Raw genomic sequence first — 22342 nt, 5'->3', positions numbered from 1 at the left:
TTAGAAGCGATGTGCACTCAAAACATGGGTGTAGTAGTTTTTTCCACACATAAGCAAGCAGGGGGCAACAGCCCTATAAACATCTGGGAGTAGAAAACAAAGCAAACAAGATCCCATTTTGGTTTGCTAGAATTGCCTACTGTCAATGGGTTACCATAAACTTAAATATAATACTTATAAATGTACACTTTTATATGCATATTAATAATTAGTTTCGGGTTTTAGCGTCATCTGTTTTAATGTTACCTGTCCATTTAATACATACGGAAGTTCGTTTGGTGGTTAATTTTAATGCTGTTTGAGACCGTATTTGACAAAAAGTTCCAAGTAATATCCTGACATTATGGGGTTTTGCTGTTTCTCTAATTAAGCTCGATCCAAAAAGCATTTTGCTACTTTGATGGCGTTTTCTGCATCCCCATTGAGTTCAGTCCATCTTGCTCTCCTGAACGCACCAGTTCCCATGCTCCTTTGCTCTTTGACACTTCCCCCGCTTGTCGGGCAAATGACATCGCTTCAATCATGGGCTGTTATTTTAAAATGCTCTCTAGCATCCTTTCCATCACGCTTGAAGTAAAGAAAATTGATGTTCCAACTGCATCTGTCAGTGTGTGACTAGGCAAAAAATAATATTCTCACCATGTTATTACTTTTGGCTTTTGCCATGGCATTGATATCATATCATTTTGAAATGCAATATTCAAGTGATCAATGTACCTCTTTACTGTAATTGTTTACCCTCTTAGAGGTTGTTGATCGGAAACTTTATCTGGGAAAGCATATGATTTAGGAGTGTATCTAGTGCCGTCCAGCAAAGACAGGGTTGTCAACTGTCACGCATCTGGTACGTGACACTCATGCTTTCAAACTCTGTTGCTCACGTGAGAAAACTTACAGCAAATCTATATTATTTCAATCTAACCCTAAAATTAGCTACATCAAAAGCGTGGGTGTAGTTTGCAAACCCTACAGACTATTTACAAGGTAATAAAATCCTTATGTGTGTGTAAATGCACTTGCAGACTTGTCACACCAGGCAGCTGACCAAAGTTGGAAACCCTGATCAAAGGGCACTTATATTAAGATCGCCATTAACTTGAACTGTATTATCTTGGGCAGATAAAGTAGTGGCTACATTTATACAGAAGTATCTAATTATTTTGTACCCAGGTGAAAAATTTACATATAGCAAGGTTTTAACCCATGAAGTTTACAATTTGAACCATTTATACATCTGGATGTGTTAAGTGCATTTGTTTAGGGTTCAACAGCTGGAACCCACCTGGACATCAAGTCAACACGCTTTAGTTCATGTTTTGAACTGCTGTGCCACCTGCTGCCCAGTGAGGAAGCAGAAATTGTTAAATCATACCTACAGTAGCAAGCGAATCAGCTAGAAATTCCCCTGTGTCTGGCTGTGAGATCCCTTTTTAAAGACTGTAGGGTACACAGAATCTGAAACAGGAACATATTTGTCTATGGGAACATAATTTCTGGGCTGAGACTCTGAAGAGGGGAAAATTGTAAATGTCACTGGGAGGCCATCAGATGTGGCAAGTATGAAACTTTGGAAAAAGTTAAAATTAAGAACATATGTGTGATATTTTCCATATAGTTCTTAGAGAAGTTGTTTTCGATGTAGCGAAGGTGGCAGTTTGGCTCTCAGACCTGTCATGGGTGTGATTGCCTTGGACTATTAATCAGTACACACTTGAAACCACTTGCAACCAATGAAACAACTGGTGAAAAAATGGTTCAGCCAATCAGTGACTGAGCGCTTCCAGCATGTGTAAGCATGAAACAAAAACCACAGCTCCAATTCAGCCTAAGCAGCACAGGAACGGTAACACGCCTGTGATCTTGCAGTGGCTTTCAGGTGCCACAGCCGTGGGGTGACCTGGTTCTACTTTGACCCATCAGACTGGATGCAGTCGACATGATTGCGTGATGTGATGGCCTCTTATAACCGCGGCTCTAGTGTATGTGCTGAGCGTGCGTTTTCCGAGTCCGCCTCTGTCCCTGCCGTCTCCCTCTCAGTTAGATGGACGCAGGGTTTCTACTCTTTCCATGACCAGTTGAGTTCAGCAGGGTCACACTTTGTACATATTTATTTGACAGATTTGACCTAAGCCATAGTAAATCCAAAAGCAGGATGGCCCTTATTTTATGTTTTTTTTTTTTTTTTTTAATATTTTGTTTTCCATAAGCCAACGTAATTCACTTAGGCCACGGTATGTTCATTTATAAAAGAAATTCTGCAATGTACTAAACAACGTGTCAATTTGAGCATTATTTCTTAAGGATTTTCAACACAGGACGCCCTTTATGAAGCGTTTGCAGCCTGATGTTTGGCTCCACTGTATTTGAAGCATGTTTTTTTTGTTACTGGTAGGTAATGTTTTGCTGCTGTGGCTTTAGCTCATGCGATGTTCAAGGAAAGAGTCACAGCTCACAGTAGGCAGTACAGTTTAACCCACATTTTCAGTGGTCATCAAGGTGTCTGGAGAGAAAGACTCATTTAAAACTGCAGAAAGGTCATTGCCTGCAGCCCCCTCTGGTGAATTTGTGCAGATCACCCGATTCATTTAAAATAAAAACAGATCCCTCGAAGATTTGTTCTTAACTTTATTTTTTTTACACTTCTTATTAGGTTGTGAGAAAAAATGTTGATCACATCCAGCCTACTTGTCTTAAATCAAGACAATTTGTTTTTAGATTTACTGTGTCATATTGATGCAATAAAGCTGAACTTCCAGCGTGCAAATATATCAATACTTCCATGATGGATTTTTCATTTTCAGACTGGAAAATGTTTGAATAGTTAAAATTCATGTAATGTTCATTGTGTGTTGATTTTTTTTTACTATCTATCTATCTATCTATCTATCTATCTATCTATCTATCTATCTATCTATCTATCTATCTATCATCTATCTATCTATCTATCTATCTATCTATCTATCTATCTATGTAATCCTCCCTTGAAACCTCACACTAGGCTCTTTCCAAGCTGACCACCCTATAGGGAACCATTTGTCTCGTCAGTCAATCTCAGCTAGTCTTCCTTCTAACCCACTTCATATCATTTTATGGCATTCTCGAAAAATAAATAAGTATATGTATATTGTGTATGTCAGTAAAAACAAGGTAAAGGGTCTCTTCTCTGTCTGTTACCCACTTCATATATCTATGACCTCCTACAAATGAAGGCTCTACACAGCCACAATGTACATTTTCGCTGCACATTTTTATTGGCACTCAGACGGAAACATGCAGGCCACAAGATGCAAACATCAAAGGAATACTGTTGTGGACAAAAAGGCAGCTGCGGACGCGTTTCTCTGGTTTGCTGATGCCCCGCTGGCCTGGGCTTATCATGCATCACGGCACTTAGTTACCGCCCCCTGGGGGGGGGGGCAGTTGCTATTTCAGGCCTGCTAACACCCAGCAAGGCACATAGTTTCCTCTGGTGTAATGCACCAGTGTAATGGGGACGTCACACGCTTGGCCCACTGAGAGTCTGGCCGACATAAGCCTCCCCAGCGTGCCAACACTGCTAAACGGCTGGGGGGGGTCAAGAGAGGATGGCCCTACTGGGCTGAAGGATAGTACCTTCACAGAAGACCTGGGAGGTAAGTGTTGTTTTAACAGATAATTTTTTACCTTCACCCCTCCATAACCGTAATCCACTGTTTACTGATGTTTGGACACCCCCGCCCGCCCCCCCTTTTGAAAAATAACATAGACATACATACAGTGTTGATCTGGGGAAAGTTTTGGATTTTCAAATGTCAGAAGTTCATCATCATTATAAAAATGTTATACAAATATCATACTTACTGAAAGGCATTTGCAGAGATAATAGGACATTTTTACAGACACAAACTGGTCAGAACCATTTCCACGGACTTTTTCTTGCAGAGATTATATTGATCAGAAGCTGTTTCAAATGTCAAGCAACTTAAGGCACAACTCTTGCAGTGGCCGGGTTAGGGTGGGGCACACCTTGGCTCAGCCCAGTGTGACGACAGAAGCTTTGTAGACCTCCCTGTAGGCGTTACGCATCAAAACATACGGGAAGCAGCTCTCCAGCATGTCCTGGCTCAGGAAGGGCGACTCCTCCACGATCTAGAGACACATATTTAATAACAGATTAATAAAGTTCAAGAAACACCTCATGACCCATCTGTTCCAGGAATTCCTCTACTAGCCTAATGCCCTATTTTAATGTTGCTCCTTGAATAGTCTTCTTAGCTTCTTGCTGTTAGACGTTGTTGTGTAGATCTTCCTCCTCTGCTGCTCACACTCATACTGTACCTGGGCATTCATTGGAAGCTCAGCCTAGCTGCACTTATGCAGCGAGTCGACTCTGACAACTTTTTAAATGTGATATTTGCCTCACTTGTATGGCACTTTGTGAAAACGCTATATAAGAATACATGTAAATAAAGTTTATGCGTATTGAAAGACCAGATGCTACTGTATGGTGCAAAAATGATTCTACATTGTATTTCTCATCCAGATTCAGAAATTCCAACCATCCCATAACCTGGAGCCGATCCCAGCAATCACAAGACAGGGGGCCGCAGTCCATCGCAAGATATACACCAAAGGCAACAGATACCATCACACCTAACTATCTATTTCAAGGTTTCTCAACCCAGTCCTCGGGGACCACGAGACGGTCCACGTTTTTGCTCTCTCCCAATTGGCAGGGAATTGGGAGAGAGCAAAAACATGGACCGTCTGGTGGTCCCCGAGGACCGGGTTGAGAAACCCTGATCTATTTGAAGTGTGAGAGGAGTCTCAAACAAACACAGGATGAACATCAGAACTCCACACACTCAGAGCCCAGGGTGGACCTCAAACCCACAATCCATGAGGTGTGAGGCTATATTCCTACTGAGCCACTGAGCCATCCTATATTTAAGCTGCATTATGCATGCATTTACAACAGCAAGATGCAATAGAGAAAAGTTTGAGTGTCATTCACCATGTGGAGAAGTAGATATATGGCGTCTCTGTTTTTGCTCTCAACTTTCTCCACGTTCTGGCCCAGCTGCAACAATGTGGACGACGCCACCTACGGAGACATGCGGCAGGCGAAGCGACGTTAAATATGTCAGCGGGCAGAATGAGCGGAGGAAGGAGGAAAAACTGAGTCAGCCTTGGCCACATCGTCACTTTTAAAGAACAAGAGATTCATTAATCATGCTAGACTTCTGCACCCACACGTCTCTGGCCGTCCTCAAGAGAAAGTTACGCACCAGGAGGAATTCTTTCAGGTGCTGCTCAATGTTCTTGTTCAGGACGGTAAACATAGCCGCTGACAACTGGTTTATGGCAGTGGCAAGACAGTGGATATTGTTATGGTGCCCTGTGGAAAAAAGAAAGGAAGGACAGGAGCTGAAATGGACACGGGAACAGGCTAAAGAGCAAAAGGCAGGGCGGCAATCATTCGGCTCACTGCCGACTGTATCGTATCGCTTATCTTCTGGAAATTTCCGACTTGAGTGCATGGAAAAAGCAACACGAGGGGAAATGCCATCCTTTGGCTCTTTGACGTCCCAAAGTTTTTGTTTAGGCACTGAGCCAAATAGCTAACGTCAGAAGGACAGAAGCCAACACTAACTTCTTGAATGCACGTCAGAACTTAAATATCTGTAAACAAATATATTTTGTAAACATTTTCTTCAGTTTAACGTCTGCCTTTTCTAGCGATTGAATAGAGTGATTACATTCTATTTTATTCTCATATGCAGCGCTGTGAGTACTGCATATGGCGTGTTCATTTTTGCCAAACTCTTCAGTTTTTCCATCATTTACTGTGATGGAAAAGCATGCAGGAACATTTTTACTACACAAGTCTGTCTTTCGATTTATTGGGGAAAAAAAAACTATTAACCACAATTATTTTACTATTAAAAGAGATATAGTATTTTAGATATGAGTAATTCTGTGATAAAGATTTGACTCTAGGATCTAAGATCAACGGCCGTCTAGTGGCAGTTGAAATCATATGGAAGTGGTCACATGATGTCCCTGAGAGTCCAAATCGAACAAAACAACTCCGGGAGCCAGCAGAGATTTATTTTTGATGACAAGCCTTTGCTGTGATTTGATCATTTCTCATGAGAAAAGTCTGAGAGATGCGAGTTGTGTTTCAGTTTAAGAGAATTTGGGCACAAAAGCCAGTGATGTCACTGCTATTTTTCCACACTGCGAATGAGCGTCAGGCTTTACCCCCATAATCACGGCTGTAGTAAGAGTTGGCATCCAGCGCCAGTATGGGCAGAGAGACGGCAATGTACACGAAAAGCAGACAGCTGAGCTTGTATTCCTCATCCACAGACGAGCCATCTGTTGGGAAGACGGGGATTGAGGTGGTGAGATCAGGATGGAAACTAATCACTGGAAGGCTTACGAATTTGATGAGCCGGAATCTTTTACCTGCACGCATGCTGGCGATGGCCGAGACGAGGGCAGGGTCGATGTCACATGCTAGTCCCGCCGATGAGGCCAGCTCGAACACGCCAAGGGTCACCTTTGGGGGAGGGGGAGGGGTGTGGAGGGCACATAACGTGCACGGTTAAGCGCACCCGCAACTACGTGCCACAGTCGCCGTGTGAAACCATTCGCAGGCAGGTTCCTGTTCAGAGTCTTTCCGTTGTTTTTGTGGTTGTGTGCTGCTGATAAGATCTGCATGTGTCACCAGGCAATTAATTCTACCCTCTGCCCTGGAGGTTAAGGTGTGCGAACTCCAAGAGATAAGATCTCAAATTTGGTCATTTCTTGCAAGAGAAAATGAGAATTTATTCTCGGTTGTTCTAATGACAGTAATTTGGGCAAATGCATCTGGAATCCTCATTTACTTTCTGCTGACTTTCTTAAAGGAACCAGTGCTCCCATATGTTTTATTGTCTCACTTGTTAAAGGCTGTGTTGCCCCAGTGGGCCAAGCAATCAGAACCTCTGCAGATTCGTCAGTATGGTCAACAGTAAGGTGAGTCATCCGGCAGTGTGATCAGCAGGGAAGTAACACCTTTACACAGATGATTACTTCTGAAGGTGATGAAGTGGTGCATCTACCAAGACAATGCTCTACCTTAATGTCAGTGTCCGGGGAGATTAGGTCCCGAAGGCATTCAATTGGTCCCATGAGGTAGGGACAATGTTTATGCAAGACCTGAAAAGACAAATGATCATAAATTCACCGTTTTATCCTAACTCGTTAACTGACATGTCACATTCTATTGAGGAGCTCAGACAAAACAAGTTAAATATCTTTTCTGCTCATTGGATTATTTCTGTCTGAAATTTGAAATATTTTCTGAATAATTAGCTTTATTCCTTTTTTGTAGTTTAGTTACTTTCTCTTGGAATGCAGCTTTCGGTAACATTTTTAAAATGGCTTTTTTGTGCTAAGAATATACAGTATAAATAGCATCCTGTCCAGGGTATACCCCAGTCTCATGCCTGGTGTGTCCTAGGGTAGGCACAAATGCCCCCATAACCCTCTCAGGGATAGTCAGTTGGATTATATCAAGCTAATTTAATTGTATCATTTTTGTCACACAAAATTTTTTTTCCATTGGGTACGATTATAAATATTCAGGACCATTTCTGCTGTTGACCTGTCAGTGGTGTGATGAATTGTAACCTATTAGCAGTGGGAAATAGATGCACTGACATGAAATGGGTCCCGTCATGCGTGAATTTTCCTGCTGGACAAGGCAGTGACATGCAGATGGGCCACGCCTGGAAAAGTGAACAGCGGGGCCTCGGGAAAGGATGCTAATGGGACAGAGGTACCTACATCTCCCAGGGTTGCCTGCGTCATAGTCCTGAAGGACAGGATTACGCCAATGATGGTCATTCGCTTCAGAACGTTCTCAGACGCTAGAGGGCGAAACGGAGCTGTGAGTCACCACTGAAGGCGTCCGGAGATTACACTCTCCCGCTTCTCGTATGCAAAGCTATTTTCTTACAGTCAATTCTCTGGAGTTACTGTACCTTGTAGTTTGTTCTGAAGGTTGGCCATTACCTCAGGCTTGTCAAAGTTTGCTCTCATCTGCACTAGAATGTCCATGTTCTCAGTTGTCAGCTTCTGAATGACCACAACCGAAGGAGATGAGAAAAGAGTTAAACATATTTTGCAGTATAATGAAGATCATACTGCAATATAGAACAATCCTCAAGTAGAAGCTCACCTTCAGCTCGGTGACTTGTGAGGTAATATGCCACATTAGGTTCTCGGTCATGAATTTCAACCCATACGGACCTATCAGTCCTGCTAGGGCCTGCAGCTCTGCGAGTTAAGACAGGAAGAGAGTCAGGACCTCACCAGAACTTTGCGACCTACAGAACCACACTGACAGCTGACTGCCCTGCCAGATGGAAGAGAATCACTGTCCGTTCGGGCTCAGAATTCCCCACAGGTGGGGGAGTGGAGATTCTTTCCTGGCCTCTGATCGGCACCCGAATGGAGAGATGCGCTCAAAAACTGGGAGGAAAAGCAGTAGCTGAGAGGTAATAGGTGGGCGCCAGGTGGATGTGGGAGGAAGGAAGTCAAACCAAGAGTGGAGGCGGAGCTAAACGTGCATGTGTGGGACAGTGTGGGCTTGAAGATCATCTCGCCAGCATGCAGAACTTTCCCTGTTCATAATGTTTATGTTTCTCAAAAGGCCCTTATTGGCAAATAACATGCCTTCTGGTTACATTCAACCTTCCCTGTGGGTGGTGCTTTACAAGATGCAGTGCAAGTGTGGAAAGGTGTGGGGGCTGCGATTAGTAACTGCTAATGTGAAAATAAATATTAAAAACAGCTGATGGGTCATATGTTCATAACAAGGTGTCATTGACGAGGTGCGTGCAACAAATTCCCGGAATGTTTCACCTGAGACGTCGGAGTACTCCTCCGCTTTGAAGCTGGCCTCGTTCTCGTTGGGCTGGCTGACGAAGCAGTGCATGATGGGACAGTGCACAATCACTGCACTGCTGGCTTGCCGGAGAAGACCTTCGAGATACCTGTTGAGTTATGCCACTGGGAGTCAATCGAGCCATATAGTCTGAATACCTTTATGAGATAAGCAATGACACACAGTAGAAGCTACATAAGTCCAGATTTGTTCACAGTAAGTATTGGGCTTGGAGAATTTGATGTCATGCACATGTATGTGGTATGGAGCAGTTACTTGTAGCAAGTATCTAAGAGTAATATATAGGGTAGATAACCATGAAAGCAGCTACCAGCTAGTGTAGAGGGTGGTGATGGTCTGCTCTCCATGGCTGTCCAGAGGCTGGGTCTGCTGCAGCAGCACGTTCTTGACCAGCCGGGTGATGTCGATGTTCATGTACTTAGACATGACGTACAGGCTGCTGGTGTAAGCTTTGATGCCCGCCAGCAGATCGGAAGGCCGGGCGATCTCCTGGGTGGCCTTGTTGTAATTGGCCATTCGCACGATGATCCTGGGGGCAGCGTAGCGCTCGTTCATTACATGCAAGCAGTCCGTGAAGAAGTCAATGAAGCATGCATCTATGCCAAGTGCAGCCACCAGGGGGAGCCACCTAAACGGCGTGTAGCACCGCCGTGTTTGCACACGAGCGCCGCTCAGCCTTTCCGCGGCACGCGTTTAAGGTTCGGGGCTGCGATAATAAGCAGCTATCCTTGTTGGTTGCGGTGCTCCACAAATGAGAGAGCTGGGTCAGACTGTGAATGTCTTTTAGGCAGGATTTGGAAAATCGCCATCCCATAATATGCGAGTAGAGGCCATTCCCATTTTGGGAATGCTGCCCGGGTGGCTAAGGACACAGATTCATAAACCAGGAGCACCAATAAAATATACAGCTGTATAAAATTCATTATACTTGTGAGAGTTTGGTAAGCACTGTCATCCAAGATCAAGTCATTTTTAAAATACTGCTGGATATACTTTTACGGATCCCATTTCCCAGGAGGTGTCCTTGATCGTCTATTAATTTTTTCCAGGAGTAGATCACTGTAAAGTACTTGTAATGTGCTTGTAAAAATTCACTACACTATATTTAATATAAGGTGGACTTATTGATGCCGGCTGCGGTGCAGTGATTGTGTAAACGTCTTCACGGTGGCATTGGGAGGTGAGTGGTGACTGGGTGGCTTACTTGGAGAGGCGTGTCTCGAGCTGGGAGATGAGGAACTCGGCGGGGATGATGATGTGGCCCCATACGGTGAAGTGGTTCCAGTAGCTGAAGGTGGAGCACAGCTCGCTGAGAGCCACGTGGAGCTTGTCCATGCTGAGGCAAGAGGGAGAGCAAACTCAGGCCTGCGCCTTTCTCAACGTGCCATGTGCTCTTCTATCGTGTCTCCGATGGCTTGGACACCGTAGGCCGGAACTACATAAGAAATCTGTGCCTTAGGGTCCTGGAGGAACAGGTCCTCCTAAAAACTTTGGTTTTATATTTTACTGAAGAATAATAAGGATGTGCAGATATATAAATTCTACTCATTCTTTCAGTCTGAATGTTTCATTTTGAGTATCAATTCTAAGGTGAAAATATAGATTTTTTTAACCTGGTAATTTAAATATTTACATTATTATAGGAAGCAGGACATGAATTAGTACAGGGCAGGATCGCCCATGTGGGGGGAGAAAGGGGCACCCCCACCACTTGGCAGATGTTATTGTCAGCTCCCATTGCATTGTGGGATAGGCCCTGCGTGGTGATTGACGGCGCCTACTTGGTGGCGATGGCGCGGTCCTTCCGCAGGCTCTCTGTGCCTGGCTTCTCCCTCTGCACCTCCCCCTTCTTGGGCGCCTGCTTCTTCTGCTTCTTGTTGCGGGCCGTGCTGATGGTGTGCGCGCAGTGCTTCGGTAACAGCTGAGGGGTTGGAAATGGGTTGGAAATGGCTTAAACCAGCCAGTGACTGACAGCAAGCTCACAAACCCCGTGTGTTTAAATCTATGGAGGTTTTACAGTAACTTTGATTTAAAGTCTTTTTTGCATTTATGCATTCTAAGTATTTTTTTCTATAATGAACAAGATGTTGATTAATTACCTACTATAAGGCACACCTTGTCCTAAGCACGTTGTTTCACTGTGTAAAAGGGTGCTGCATTTTTTTATAATGTGGCATGAGGGCTGGGAAATGGGAATTTTAAACTTAAAAAAGAGAATCGCAAAGTTGTTTTAGGCCACCAGACCTGAATTGCAGCTTCAGCAAACTGGACAGTTGCCAAGGGCCCAGTCAGCACAAGGGGGCCCAGACAATATCATGAAATATATATATATATATATATATATATATATAATTTACAAATAAGAATAATTACAAAAAATAAAAAATATATAAAATAATCAGCATCCCTAAACTACCTGCATTTGAAATCAGCATCAGTTTTCTTGGCATGAGAGCATCCCATGTAAAGCTTTGCCTAGGGCCCCTGAAAAGCAGCAGTTGTTTAAAATAAAAATGAAACACAGGCCATGCAGTACCTGGTCATCCAGGTTGCACTGCTCTGCACAGATCTCCAGGATGACGCTGCCCGCCAGGTTGGAGATTTCCTCCAGAAATCCTGCACACAAACTCAGGCTCTTCCTCTCTATGACGACCACCTGGATGCCACAACAAAGGTGTTTTTCGCCGTGGGTGTTCCCCATATCCATGGGCATGTAATCATGCCATCATCAATAATACAGAACCACCACTGCTGTGTATTAAGATTGAATTCATATTTTTATTCCCCTAAAAATGAATGTGGGTAATTTAATATTATGGCTAATATAATATTATGGTAGTTGCTCAATACTGACCTCTTCTGGACACATCTGGTGAGTACACTGGCTGAAGTGGGAGCAGACTACAGGAAACGCGATGAGGTAACGCTGCATCGTCACATCTTCACAACCCTGAGCGAACATCTTCTCATAAACCCTTGAGTAGAAACTGTTAAAGGAAAAAAAATCAATGTGTCTCTCAGTAAACGACTTTGTGCCTCAGTAAAGTTTCAAGTTTACATAGATTTTAATCTCATCAACGACCACAATTGTTTGCTTGCCCAATGCAGGAATTAGGTTTGGGTATGAACAGTCCAATGCTGTGTAAGTACCATATGTGGATTGAAGATTGACATCTTTAGTGAACTGAAAAGGTTGAAATTCTGAACCATGAGGACATGCTTAGCTAAAGATGATTGCCGTTGCACCCTAGAGTGTATACTTAACCATAACTGCTCTAGTGAAATATCCATCTGTATAAATGCAGAGTACAGTAGAGGTTCTCTTGTCCCAGGTGTGACCTACACATCCCTAATACCACTCAACTTCTTTGCAGACTGAAACGAGGACTGACCAGAGCGTGGAGAGGTCTGAGGTCTCCCTGAGGAGAGCCTCAACGCCGTCCATCATCTTTGTGTGGAACTCAATCATATTCATGATCTTGGCCAAGTCTGGGAAGTCTTTGAGCTGCAATGGCGCCTTGGCCACACTGGTATATGCCTGCGACACAGAGCGATGGGAGAACAATGTGGGTGCTAAGGAGCTAAATAAAAATGAGTCTGAGTGATTTTAACAAGCTTTGTATGGTGTATGAGGGCAGTATCTGCAGGAGAACCGTACCTGGAGCCTTAACCAATCCAGCCTGAGGGCTCTCAAGTCAAACTCTTCACCATTTTCCACTGCGAAGGCATGCAAAGAATCTGTTAGGCTTCCTGGATTATAGTTATCATATAAACAAATGAAAAACAGCAGTATAGAGACAGTCCATGACCCAAAAGTTGAGGATACAAATCCAAGGAAATTTGCTGCTCTTGGACCATTGAGCAACGCAGTTAGTGTTGATTTGCAAGCAAAATAACAAGATAGACAAGTAGAATCACACGCACCATCAGAACTGCTGAATAGTAGTAGTGAGAATCTGCTTACCTTGTTTGATTGATAGTGTGGACAGAGACGAGACAAATGACGTCATCAGGATGGACTCCTCTTCCGGACAGACGTTCATATTCTAGAGATGGGAAGACAAATATGCTCATTAGAAGGTCATGCATGGAGACACGGCCAGTGTCACCCTCTGCCATGCATGGAGATAGGAGAAGCTAGGCTTTAACGCGAGGACATGGTGGATTAGGTTGTGCTGTCAGAAACTAATATAACTCACTTCTCATTAGCTTTATTGGTTCCATCTATCTTCCAACCATTGAATGGGGGCTCAAAACCTATTCCAGGCAGCACAGAGCACAAGGCAGGGGACATACTGAATGGCATCCCAACTCATCACAGGGTATTAACACTCACGCTCTACAGCAAGCTAAAAATACCTGACTGCATAAAAATGTCTTTGGACCGTGGGAGGAAACACAGGGGAGAATATGCAAACTCCACACACAAAGAGCAGCAGAGGGATTTGAGCCCCACAGTCCTGGGAGTATGAGATAGCAATGTTGCCAGTTGGATCAAACAGTAATCCAACTAACTAGGGGATTCCAAGTCTCATATCTCTCATCACCAGAGGTGTATAAAGGGGGGAAAGTTGGGGCGACTCCAAGGGCCCCTGAGTAACAGGAACGTAATTGGGTTTTTCTGGGTTGAGGGCCCAATATGACATGCTTTCATAGGGCCCAAATTCTCTAGCAGCCCATTACTGCTCATCACTCTCAGCACATTTTGAGTCAAAAGAGGTCCAAACCAAACTTAGTAGTCATACGCGTAACTTCTGGCCATGAAACACGTCTGCAGACGGTTCACCGTGTTTAGAGAACAGCTGCTGGTGAACGGCGCCCCCGTGTGATACCTGTATCGTGTCATTCAGTACCAGCGCATCGAACTGTGCCAGGTACAGGAGGTGGTAACGCTGCAGAACGGAGTTGTACTGAATCAGGAGAGTCTTCAGTCTTTCCATGTAGAACAGCAGTTCTGCTAACTGACTGCAACACAAGATGGCCGAAATCACATGCTTTACACGGTGTTCAGCTCAGAATCACAACAGCAAAGCACAGACTTTGCCAACTGCCTTCCAGGCTGAGGAGAATAATTCATATTTATCACAAAACCAATTTGCTGCTTCTTTGTCCAGAAGGATCATAAACTTCAAGCGCTCATGTCCATCAGAAGAGCGCGCAGTTGGAATCAGCTAGACTGAAGGACAGAACCTTGGACGGGTCTTGCCCTGACTTACGGGTCCACGTAGTCCTCTGGAGTTTTGGTCTTGGGGACATTCTCCGAGTGCCGCATAAGCCAGAGCACTTCGTCACGCGAGAACGCCAGTGCCATGAAGACATACAGGGCCTTTGTATTGAAAAAAAATGTGTGATTTATTGATGACGACGCCAGAAGGGGCTATTAAAACTGCAGCACAGTGGAATTACCCACTGCATTCTTTTAATTGCCTCCCCTCTCTTTCCGTATGGTGGCTGGGTTGCCAGGCAGCGATGGACATGGGAACTCACCTTGGGGCCCAGCAGACCAGGCTCATCCTCCAGGACTTTGGTCAGCTCCTTTATTGCATTTCGCAAGAAGTGCCTCTTTTCTTTGTGAAAAGCTCCACTGGCATGCAAATACACCAACAGCACATCATCAGTCAGCTTTCATTTGATTTATCAGACACTTTTAAGCAAAGTGATGCACATTTGCAAAAGCGGGATGAGACAGACCATAGAGCAATTGGGTAAAGATCCCAATGGAGAGATCATTTTGCTGATGTGGGATTCAAACTGACAACCTTCTGATCACAAAAAACGGCATACTGACACACAAAGCGACACACCACTTCTCTATTTTCTGCTAGGCAAGCAGAAAGGCTCACTAAATAATTTCTACGTGCATATTGACTGTTTAATGTACTCACCAGTTGGCTATAGCATACTCCCGGCATTCTTTGATGTCAGCAATACGTTTGTTGTATCTGTTACCAAGAGATGAGGGTCAGCTCAGTAAATCGTCATGCCGACATAAGAAGAGCAATTACATTTTAACCTGCCAGACAGCATCTCGCATTCATCCCGTCTTCCTATGAGCCAAGATAAATATGAGACGTTTCTACCGTTGTCCCGTAATTACTATCACAGTCTGCTTTCATGCTTTTACTCTTAAAACAGATGAACAATAAAAATGGCTCCCAATGTAGAAGATGATAATACCCTACTGGAAGCAGAACTGTGCAAAATCTAGGGCAGTCATGGAAAATGAGATTTAAATGATCCTCATATTGATGTAAAACTATGATGTCTGTTTAATCATTTCAATGCCTCCCCTAAAGTCACCCCAGTATTTGCAGGAACCATCCAATACACCCAAGTATCTGTTGACTCGGCCACTAGCTTAGCATATTTGGCTAATCGATACCTCATCATGTTTTTACTAATTAAGTTAATTGATTAAGTGAGCTCCTGGTGAAATTTAATAATACATGGAATGGCTGGGTGCCCCTGAGGAGTTTAGAGGAGAGATTTGGGCAAGGCGAGCAAAAATTTAATTAACCTAGTTGTCGTTTGCCCTCTCAATTCTGATTCTGACAGGCTGATCAGATGGGGGGCCCCCTGGTGGCCACTGGGCTCACTGCTCAGATTGTTATTCCAGCCAGTGTTTCCCAATCCACATTTTCTGGACTGTCTGACAGGGAGCTAGGAGGGAGCCAAAATGTGGACCTTCTGTGGGTCCCTGAGGACCAGGTTGGGAAACACTGGTTCTATCCATCCAAAATACCAGTAAGACCGAAGAAAGGTAGAAATCCTTGTTATTTTAATTTTACTATTTTTACTTTTTCATTTGCATGTAGTCTAATGATACACTGTGTTTTTTTCTGAGCAAACATACACTTACAGTACCACCCAGATAAATAACTTCAAAATAACATTATCTTTGGTAGCCTAGGAGGTTTTCACAGTGCTGTATATAAAGCATTAAAGGACCATGGGCAAATTAAAGAAGAAGAAGCCTCTGTTATTTCTAGCCATTGTGCCCATTGTTGATAAACTGAACGTGTTTGATTGTGCAGAATTCTGCAGCGCACCCTTTGATGCCGTCGAAAATGTCCTCCGTGACCTTGTGGATGTTGAGCATCTCGTCCCTGATGAGCGTGATGTACAGGCCGCTCCGCAGCGCCATCTTCCACAGTTCCTGGGAGTTGGGGTTGGTGCTCAAGCTGCTGTGACAGAGCAGGAATCCCACTAGAGATCGGAAAGGCTAGGTGAGAGGCATATCGAGGGTTCGCGGTGCCCCCGCAGCCCCGCCTGCTGTCTGTGCACTGCTGTCGCCAAGGTTACGGACGTACGAACTGTTCCACGGACACCTTTGTGTCCTTGGGGCGCGACGCTAACCTGAGCACCTGACGTTTCCAGTTACGTAAGGGAAACAGAGCGGGGGGAGTGACAAATGGGGTGGAGAGGAGCACTGACACGTAGCCTGACGCTCGCAGGGCCGCTCCAAAATACTCACTAATGATCCAGCGCTCCATCGTCTCCATGGACAAGTATTCACAAGGTATCTAACCGGGGGAAAGAGACTTAAATGATGCAAAATATCACACGCAGCATGCGGGAGGTTTTCAAATGAAACCAGCAAGTGAATGTGTAACATTTATACAGCTGAAAATTTATGTGGCTGTTTTGAGTAAAGATATGTAATCGTGGATTAGTAAAATGTGGTACTGTATGTGATACGTTTTTTGCTGCTATATCCATGCAATATCTATGCTGTGTTATTTCCAATTTTTACATTCTTATACTTTTATAACTTTAATCTTTTATTCTTTAATGTTGCATTTTAATAGTATTTATTTATTAATTTATTTATTTGTTAATTATTATTATATTTTCGGGGGAATGTATGTATGAGAATGGCTTCATATCTCCAAGGGGGTTTGGATCTTGCCCCCAGTTTTGTCTGTTTGGGGCTATCTGAGGGTTTCCTCCAGTGGCCTGTACTACGAAGCGGGGTTACTGGTTTATCGGGGTGACTTGTCGGATTTAAGGTACCACAGTTTAAATGGACTTCATATTCGTTCACTTACATTTTGCCCAGACTACCTTAAATCCGACAACTTACCCTGATAAATCAATAACTCCGCTGCGTAGTACAGGCCACCGGTCTTCCGGTTTACAGCTACAGTAGGTGCTTTGGTGTCTCTAAATTGCTCTGAGTGTGTGCGTGTGTACTGTGTTTACTCTACAATGGCCTAGCGTCCCATCCAGGGTGTTCCCCGCCATATGCCCTGTGTGGGGCTGGACTGAGATTAAAAATCGGCCCAATACTTCGGGGTTCACCACGGCCTGTGGCTGAGCAATAGATTTTGCTGGCAGGGGGAGGGGAGGAGCATCTCCCATGATATATTTTGCCAGTCCGGCGGGAAAACGCCCAGTATGGCAGATGGCCAGTCCATCCCACAGTAACTAAGGATGGATTCGGAATGGATGCATTGCAGTGTTTCTGCTAGCAAATGTCGCCGTCGTCAGCCCAAAAAAGCGCAGCTGCAGTGGGGCGCAGTACGCACTGTGTCACAGCTCACTGGGGTGAGCATGTTGGCCGTCACACTCAGGAGGCTGAGCAGCTGAGCCATGCGCCACTGCTCAGCCGCTAGGTTCCTGCGGGGATACACCAACTGCAGCGAGAGCACAGCCTCCGTCACCGCCTGTGCCGACAGAAACGGGAGAGGCTGCTGTCACCGCCGGTCACTGGCTGTCTGCGGGCCATCAGAGCCCTTCACACTGGAATTGCGGGTTTCAGAAGATGCGGGAGTCGCCCCCATTTCCCTCACCTTGGTGTGCGGCCCAAACTCTTCCATCAGCTTCTTCCAGGGATGGTCGTACTCCAGGATCATCTGGCCCAGTCTCGGATACGAGGGGTCACTGCAGGAACATTACAGCTTTGCTTGTCACAGCAGGGCCAGACAAAGCCCACCCCTCCCCCCCACAACCTGTTTGCTAGCCTGTTTCCAGCACTGCACCTTCCCTAATGTCACTCTTCAAATCGCTGTGTAGGCATATCTAAAACAGTCGTGCCACTCCGTAAAGCTGCAGAAAAATATCCGTTCTTCTGAGCTTACAGCAGCTAAACATCACTGAATTCCACCTCTGGAACAGGACAGAGTTGGAGAGACTCTTCCAATTATTCTTGCCTGTGTGTTTGCTGGTCACACGTGTCTGCAGAGAGAGACAACACTACACGGCTGTAAAATGTTACTTTCAGTGCCTCCACGCCTTTCTGGAAGGCGCTGCTTTTAGACTGAAGCCAATCAACAGGCTCCTCTTCAGTTATGTGCAATTCCCACTGGGAAACGTTGGAATTTTTATGGCTGTTGTTTTTGTAATAGAGTACACACTGTTCTCACTATAAACTGATCCCTGCAGGTTATTCCTGAAAACCGCTGTTGTTAACATTACTTCTAAATTGCATCTGTTAATACAGACTTGCAGTGCCAGAGCATAGCTAGAAATTCAAGGTCCCCTGACACAATGTCACCTTGGGTCCCCTGCCTAATTTTACATATAATTTTACATATCCAAGGGCCAACGGAAAGCACTGAGCCCTCTGAACCTGCAGGGTTATCCATGCCCCTATTGTGCTCCCCTGCAGTGGGCATGTACCGAGACCTGAGAATCTATACCCAGCGACAGCATGGCATGGGTTTAGATGCACTTTGCGTCATCGTGCCAAGTTACCACCAGTGGCCTCAATTAATTACAATTACAATGAATTTACTTATCAGATGCAACTGGAAGCAAAGTTGGACAGTCTCTGGAGAAACTGTGGGTTAAGAGCCTGCCTCATTTTCTTTAACTGCACAATATTTCTATTTACCCACAAACATATATACATACATACATACGTAAATACATATGTGTATATATATGAGGGCAGTATTTGTACATGTAAATAGTAAATTTTCACTGCTGGATTTGTGTGAATCCCGTCTTACTAAAAATAATATAGTATTATGCTATTACTTAAGCATTAATAACCACAATCTAAGTCTTAGTTACATACTGACCTCATGTTAATTCATCATTAATGAATCGTGACATTTTATCTCAAGCAGTTACTATATCTAATTCTGTAAAGCTTTGTGAACTACTGAAGGAACTACTAAGGAACTACTGAAGGAACAAGTCATGAATAACTAGTGAAATACTGATTTAATGTTTGTTCATCATTAATGAATCGTGACAAATCACAAATGTTTGTTCATGATTTGTTCATGATTTGTACTTCAGTAGCAACTGAGTTATTACTAGTATTTGTGCCCCATCAAGTGTGTTGTCTTATTATTAGTATTTGTGCCCCGTCAAGTGAAGTGTTACCGTTGACTTCTGCTCTGCTGTTTCTCCACCCAGGCACAAAGCATTTGGAGTAACAAAAAGATGAGATGTTCCTCAATGTAAGAGCCACGGTTTCTAGTTTACCTGGTGCCATTCGACATCTCGTGTGCACAGTTATACATGCCGATGAGCACCTTCTTCTCATCGATGCGAGAGAGCATGAGAATGACAGAGGTGTACGTCACAATCAGGTCCAGATAGTTCTTGGTGAAGCCAAAATTCACTGTCTGTTGAATGAAACAAAGAGAAGTGAAAATATCTGTCTTAAAGACCTCCTTCCTGATTAATGACTAAAAAAATCTGGGGTTTCTGACTAGCTAAGTGTATTTTTCAGTTACTACTGCAGTATTTCAGTAGCTAATGGTTGTAGTGTTTGCATTGTTTTCTATTCAGCAACAAGCTGTGTGTAATTATATTATATTAATTATATTAATTATATTAATTACTCACAATGTTGAAAAAGCACTGACAAGCATCTATGGTGTTCAGGAGTTCATATACATGATCCTGAAAGAAAGCAGATGGTCATTATCATCAAGAAATAACACAGAATCAGAGGAAGACTTCCTCTTCAATGCAAGTTAAATGTAATGAGCTACAAAGCAGCCAATCGCTTCTTATCAAGGCAGCTTTCTTACCCGGAACTCCATCACGTCAATGAAGGACTGGTAGTAACCAGTCAGGCTCATGAGGATTTCTGTTTTTTGCTTTTGGATGATGGACAGATTTTGCTGAAAAAGATCATTATAATTTAGTGATCAGTGGCCATTGTTGACACACCACAGCACACAGTGCACAACAACAAAACGTGTCCTCTGCATTTAACCCATATGTGAAATAGCAGGGGGCAGCTAATTCAGCGCCCAGGGAGCAGTACCTAGCTAGTCAGCGATTTTAACCAGCAGTCTTACAATTACACTTCCCTAACCATTAAGCCACCACTGCCTCAATTTACGTCTTATACTGCATTGACAATGGGACTTCTTGGGATTCAAACACAGGACCTCTTGTACCAGAAGCAGGATCATACCCCAGCACCAATGAGGGGCTCATAGAACGCTACTGATAAGTCATTGAGTGAAGAGGTGCTTCTGTATAGAAAAACAACAGTAGAGGTTGCCAGAATGCTCTCCTAAAGCAGTTCATACAGTAGTCTAGCATGAACAAGAGAGGCAGAAACCATGTGAAAGAAAGTCTGGAGTACTCACAACGTTCCCCCTAGGGTCAAGGTTGGGGAATTTCTTGTTAATGTATTTGACGGCCGACTCCATGGGCTTTTCTGACAGGAAGCTAGGTCTGAGCTGGGGGTCTGTGCAAATCTGTAAGAGCAGAGAACGCAAGCGTGAGGATCCACAGCCTGTGGCGTGGTGTCTTGGCTATTTGCCAGGAGCGCCCTGTTCCTGTATTGCAAGCCCCCGCTAATTCGGCATCACCAAGCATTTTCGGAGTCGCATGCGGTGCACCTCACCTCTCACACCTCAAATTACTGCAGCCTAAATATTAATCTCCATCTGAGAATGGAGGCATCATCTTCAAAGGGCTGCCTTGGCAGTCTGGGGAATCATCTGATGATATTAGAGCCTGACTTTGATCAAACAACACATAATGAGAACTGCTACCCCCTGGAGAGCATGAAAAGCAGCTCGATATCAACATGATTTAAGGCCTCTGTTCTCCAAGCAATGCCATATTTTATTTATATCTCATGCTCAGCTTTGATATAAATTTGACCTCTAATGATGGTTGCAGAGAGAGAGCATCATGTACGGGAACGGCACCAAGCTTCACCATAGCTTCTCTCAGCAGCTTCACTTCCTGTGCAAACTTCCGCTTTGGAGCCACAGGCCGAGCTGAAGAGCGGAGCGAGCTGCAGACCTTCTGTCTATTTATGAGAGCAGCCTCAGCTACAGATAAATGCCTGTCCACCCAACTCTGTCTCCTTCGTCTCATTTCATTGTGCCTCGAGCATAAAGACAATAAAGTTGACTTTGACTACATGTGTTGAGACTACACTATCAACTCTTTCCTTTTTAAGGAAACAATGTGGCAATACCTACTCTCCTTTCACACCTGTTGCTTACTCTTCTATCAATTGGAAAAACCACTCTAAACACTTTGATATAGTTTGTAGCATGTTACAAATATCCGAAATGTGAGTAGAGTTTGCTACTTCCTCTTCCAAGAAGAATGTAGCACCATTGGGCTCGAAGGTTGATCTCACCGTCTTGATGTGTTTCATCCGGATGAGGACCCCCCTGCCCCGCTCATTGAGGATGGTCAGCTTCTCCGCCAGCTTGTGCTGGTAGGCCATGATGCCTGTTTATCTCCACTCCTCGCTTCGTTTTCCACTTATGGCCGCACTCCTGCTCCCCGATCAGGCCTGGACAAACACAGCCTGGTCCCACCCAATTTTTTTTTTTCGTGAGGGGCGGTCCTAGCCACAGGGGCGGAGTCTATGTGAAATCATGGTGCGGCTGGGTCTTTTAGAGGAAGAGGAGCGGCAGCCAGGTCTGGTGACTCTTGTGTCTGGTTTGCCACGGGTTACGTGTTGCTGGAGCTGTGTCGTGTGTTGAGTCTGCTTCACCCTCATAGTGGCAATGTGAAACAGCACGGGGAGATCAGGAAACCACAGCATAACGACTTGAGGTATCGCCTGTGACATCACTTCCTGTGTGGCTTTTCCTGTGCATCTTCCTCTTTTTAGTATTCTACTATTGCACAAACTTTTTCATCTGTGAAGGAGGAAAATCATGAAATTGTTTGTTCAATAAAGCTAATTGTGCCTTAACTCAACTGTAAGAATCCTTCTAGGCATTGAACTGTAACTTCATATTCCCTCATACCACAGTCACGCACCGCACTGTATACGAACTCAAGCTATTCTGTCTCGCTACAGTCGTTAAACGAGGATTCTGTAAGCTATAAATTCTGATTCTGAAAAATATTTAGTATTCATGACCAAAAAATGCTCTTTGTCATTTGGGCAATACTGAAGCTTTCACTATTGTCATTCCACTGGTAGGAGTGTGAAAACACACACATATTACAGTA

At 44.2% G+C, this 22342-nt stretch overlaps 1 protein-coding gene and 1 long non-coding RNA gene across 2 annotated transcripts; one reads left to right on the top strand and one right to left on the bottom strand.

Moving 5' to 3' along the window:
- Positions 1–3228: 3228 nt before the first annotated feature.
- nckap1l (NCK associated protein 1 like) lies at positions 3229–21773 on the bottom strand. The gene is made up of 31 exons (XM_023795293.2): positions 21513–21773; positions 20500–20610; positions 19930–20022; positions 19742–19798; positions 19376–19518; positions 17731–17821; positions 17467–17604; positions 16413–16461; positions 15988–16144; positions 14824–14880; positions 14426–14522; positions 14155–14264; positions 13771–13903; positions 12903–12984; positions 12597–12655; positions 12331–12476; positions 11793–11925; positions 11475–11594; positions 10720–10859; positions 10143–10274; positions 9249–9467; positions 8896–9026; positions 8210–8307; positions 8013–8106; positions 7816–7898; positions 7105–7185; positions 6451–6544; positions 6244–6360; positions 5268–5377; positions 4994–5083; positions 3229–4128 (listed from the first exon to the last, which is right to left on the bottom strand). The coding sequence occupies exons 1-31, from the start codon at positions 21600–21602 to the stop codon at positions 4012–4014; spliced, it is 3372 nt and encodes a 1123-aa protein (XP_023651061.1). The 5' UTR covers positions 21603–21773; the 3' UTR covers positions 3229–4011.
- On the top strand, positions 4521–5878 carry LOC140592292 (uncharacterized). Its single transcript, XR_011992640.1, has 2 exons — positions 4521–4650; positions 4794–5878. It is a non-coding gene; the product is annotated as an uncharacterized lncRNA (long non-coding RNA).
- Positions 21774–22342: the final 569 nt, after the last annotated feature.

The sequence above is a fragment of the Paramormyrops kingsleyae genome, chromosome 8 (genome assembly GCF_048594095.1).
Source record: "Paramormyrops kingsleyae isolate MSU_618 chromosome 8, PKINGS_0.4, whole genome shotgun sequence".
Lineage (NCBI taxonomy): Eukaryota > Metazoa > Chordata > Actinopteri > Osteoglossiformes > Mormyridae > Paramormyrops > Paramormyrops kingsleyae.
The sequence above is the reverse complement of the archived record's forward strand: the minus strand, read 5'-3'. Positions and strand labels throughout refer to the sequence as shown.

What these genes read in the sequence shown, in the direction of transcription:
- nckap1l (XM_023795293.2), bottom strand. Translation starts at nt 21,602, where the DNA reads ATGGCCTACCAGCACAAGCTGGCGGAGAAGCTGACCATCCTCAATGAG. An exon ending in TTGACCCTAGGGGGAACGTT is followed by an intron (nt 20,023 to 20,499) that starts GTGAGTACTCCA and finishes GATCTTTTTCAG; the next exon opens with CAAAATCTGTCCATCATCCA. An exon ending in TTGACGTGATGGAGTTCCGG is followed by an intron (nt 19,799 to 19,929) that starts GTAAGAAAGCTG and finishes GCTTTCTTTCAG; the next exon opens with GATCATGTATATGAACTCCT.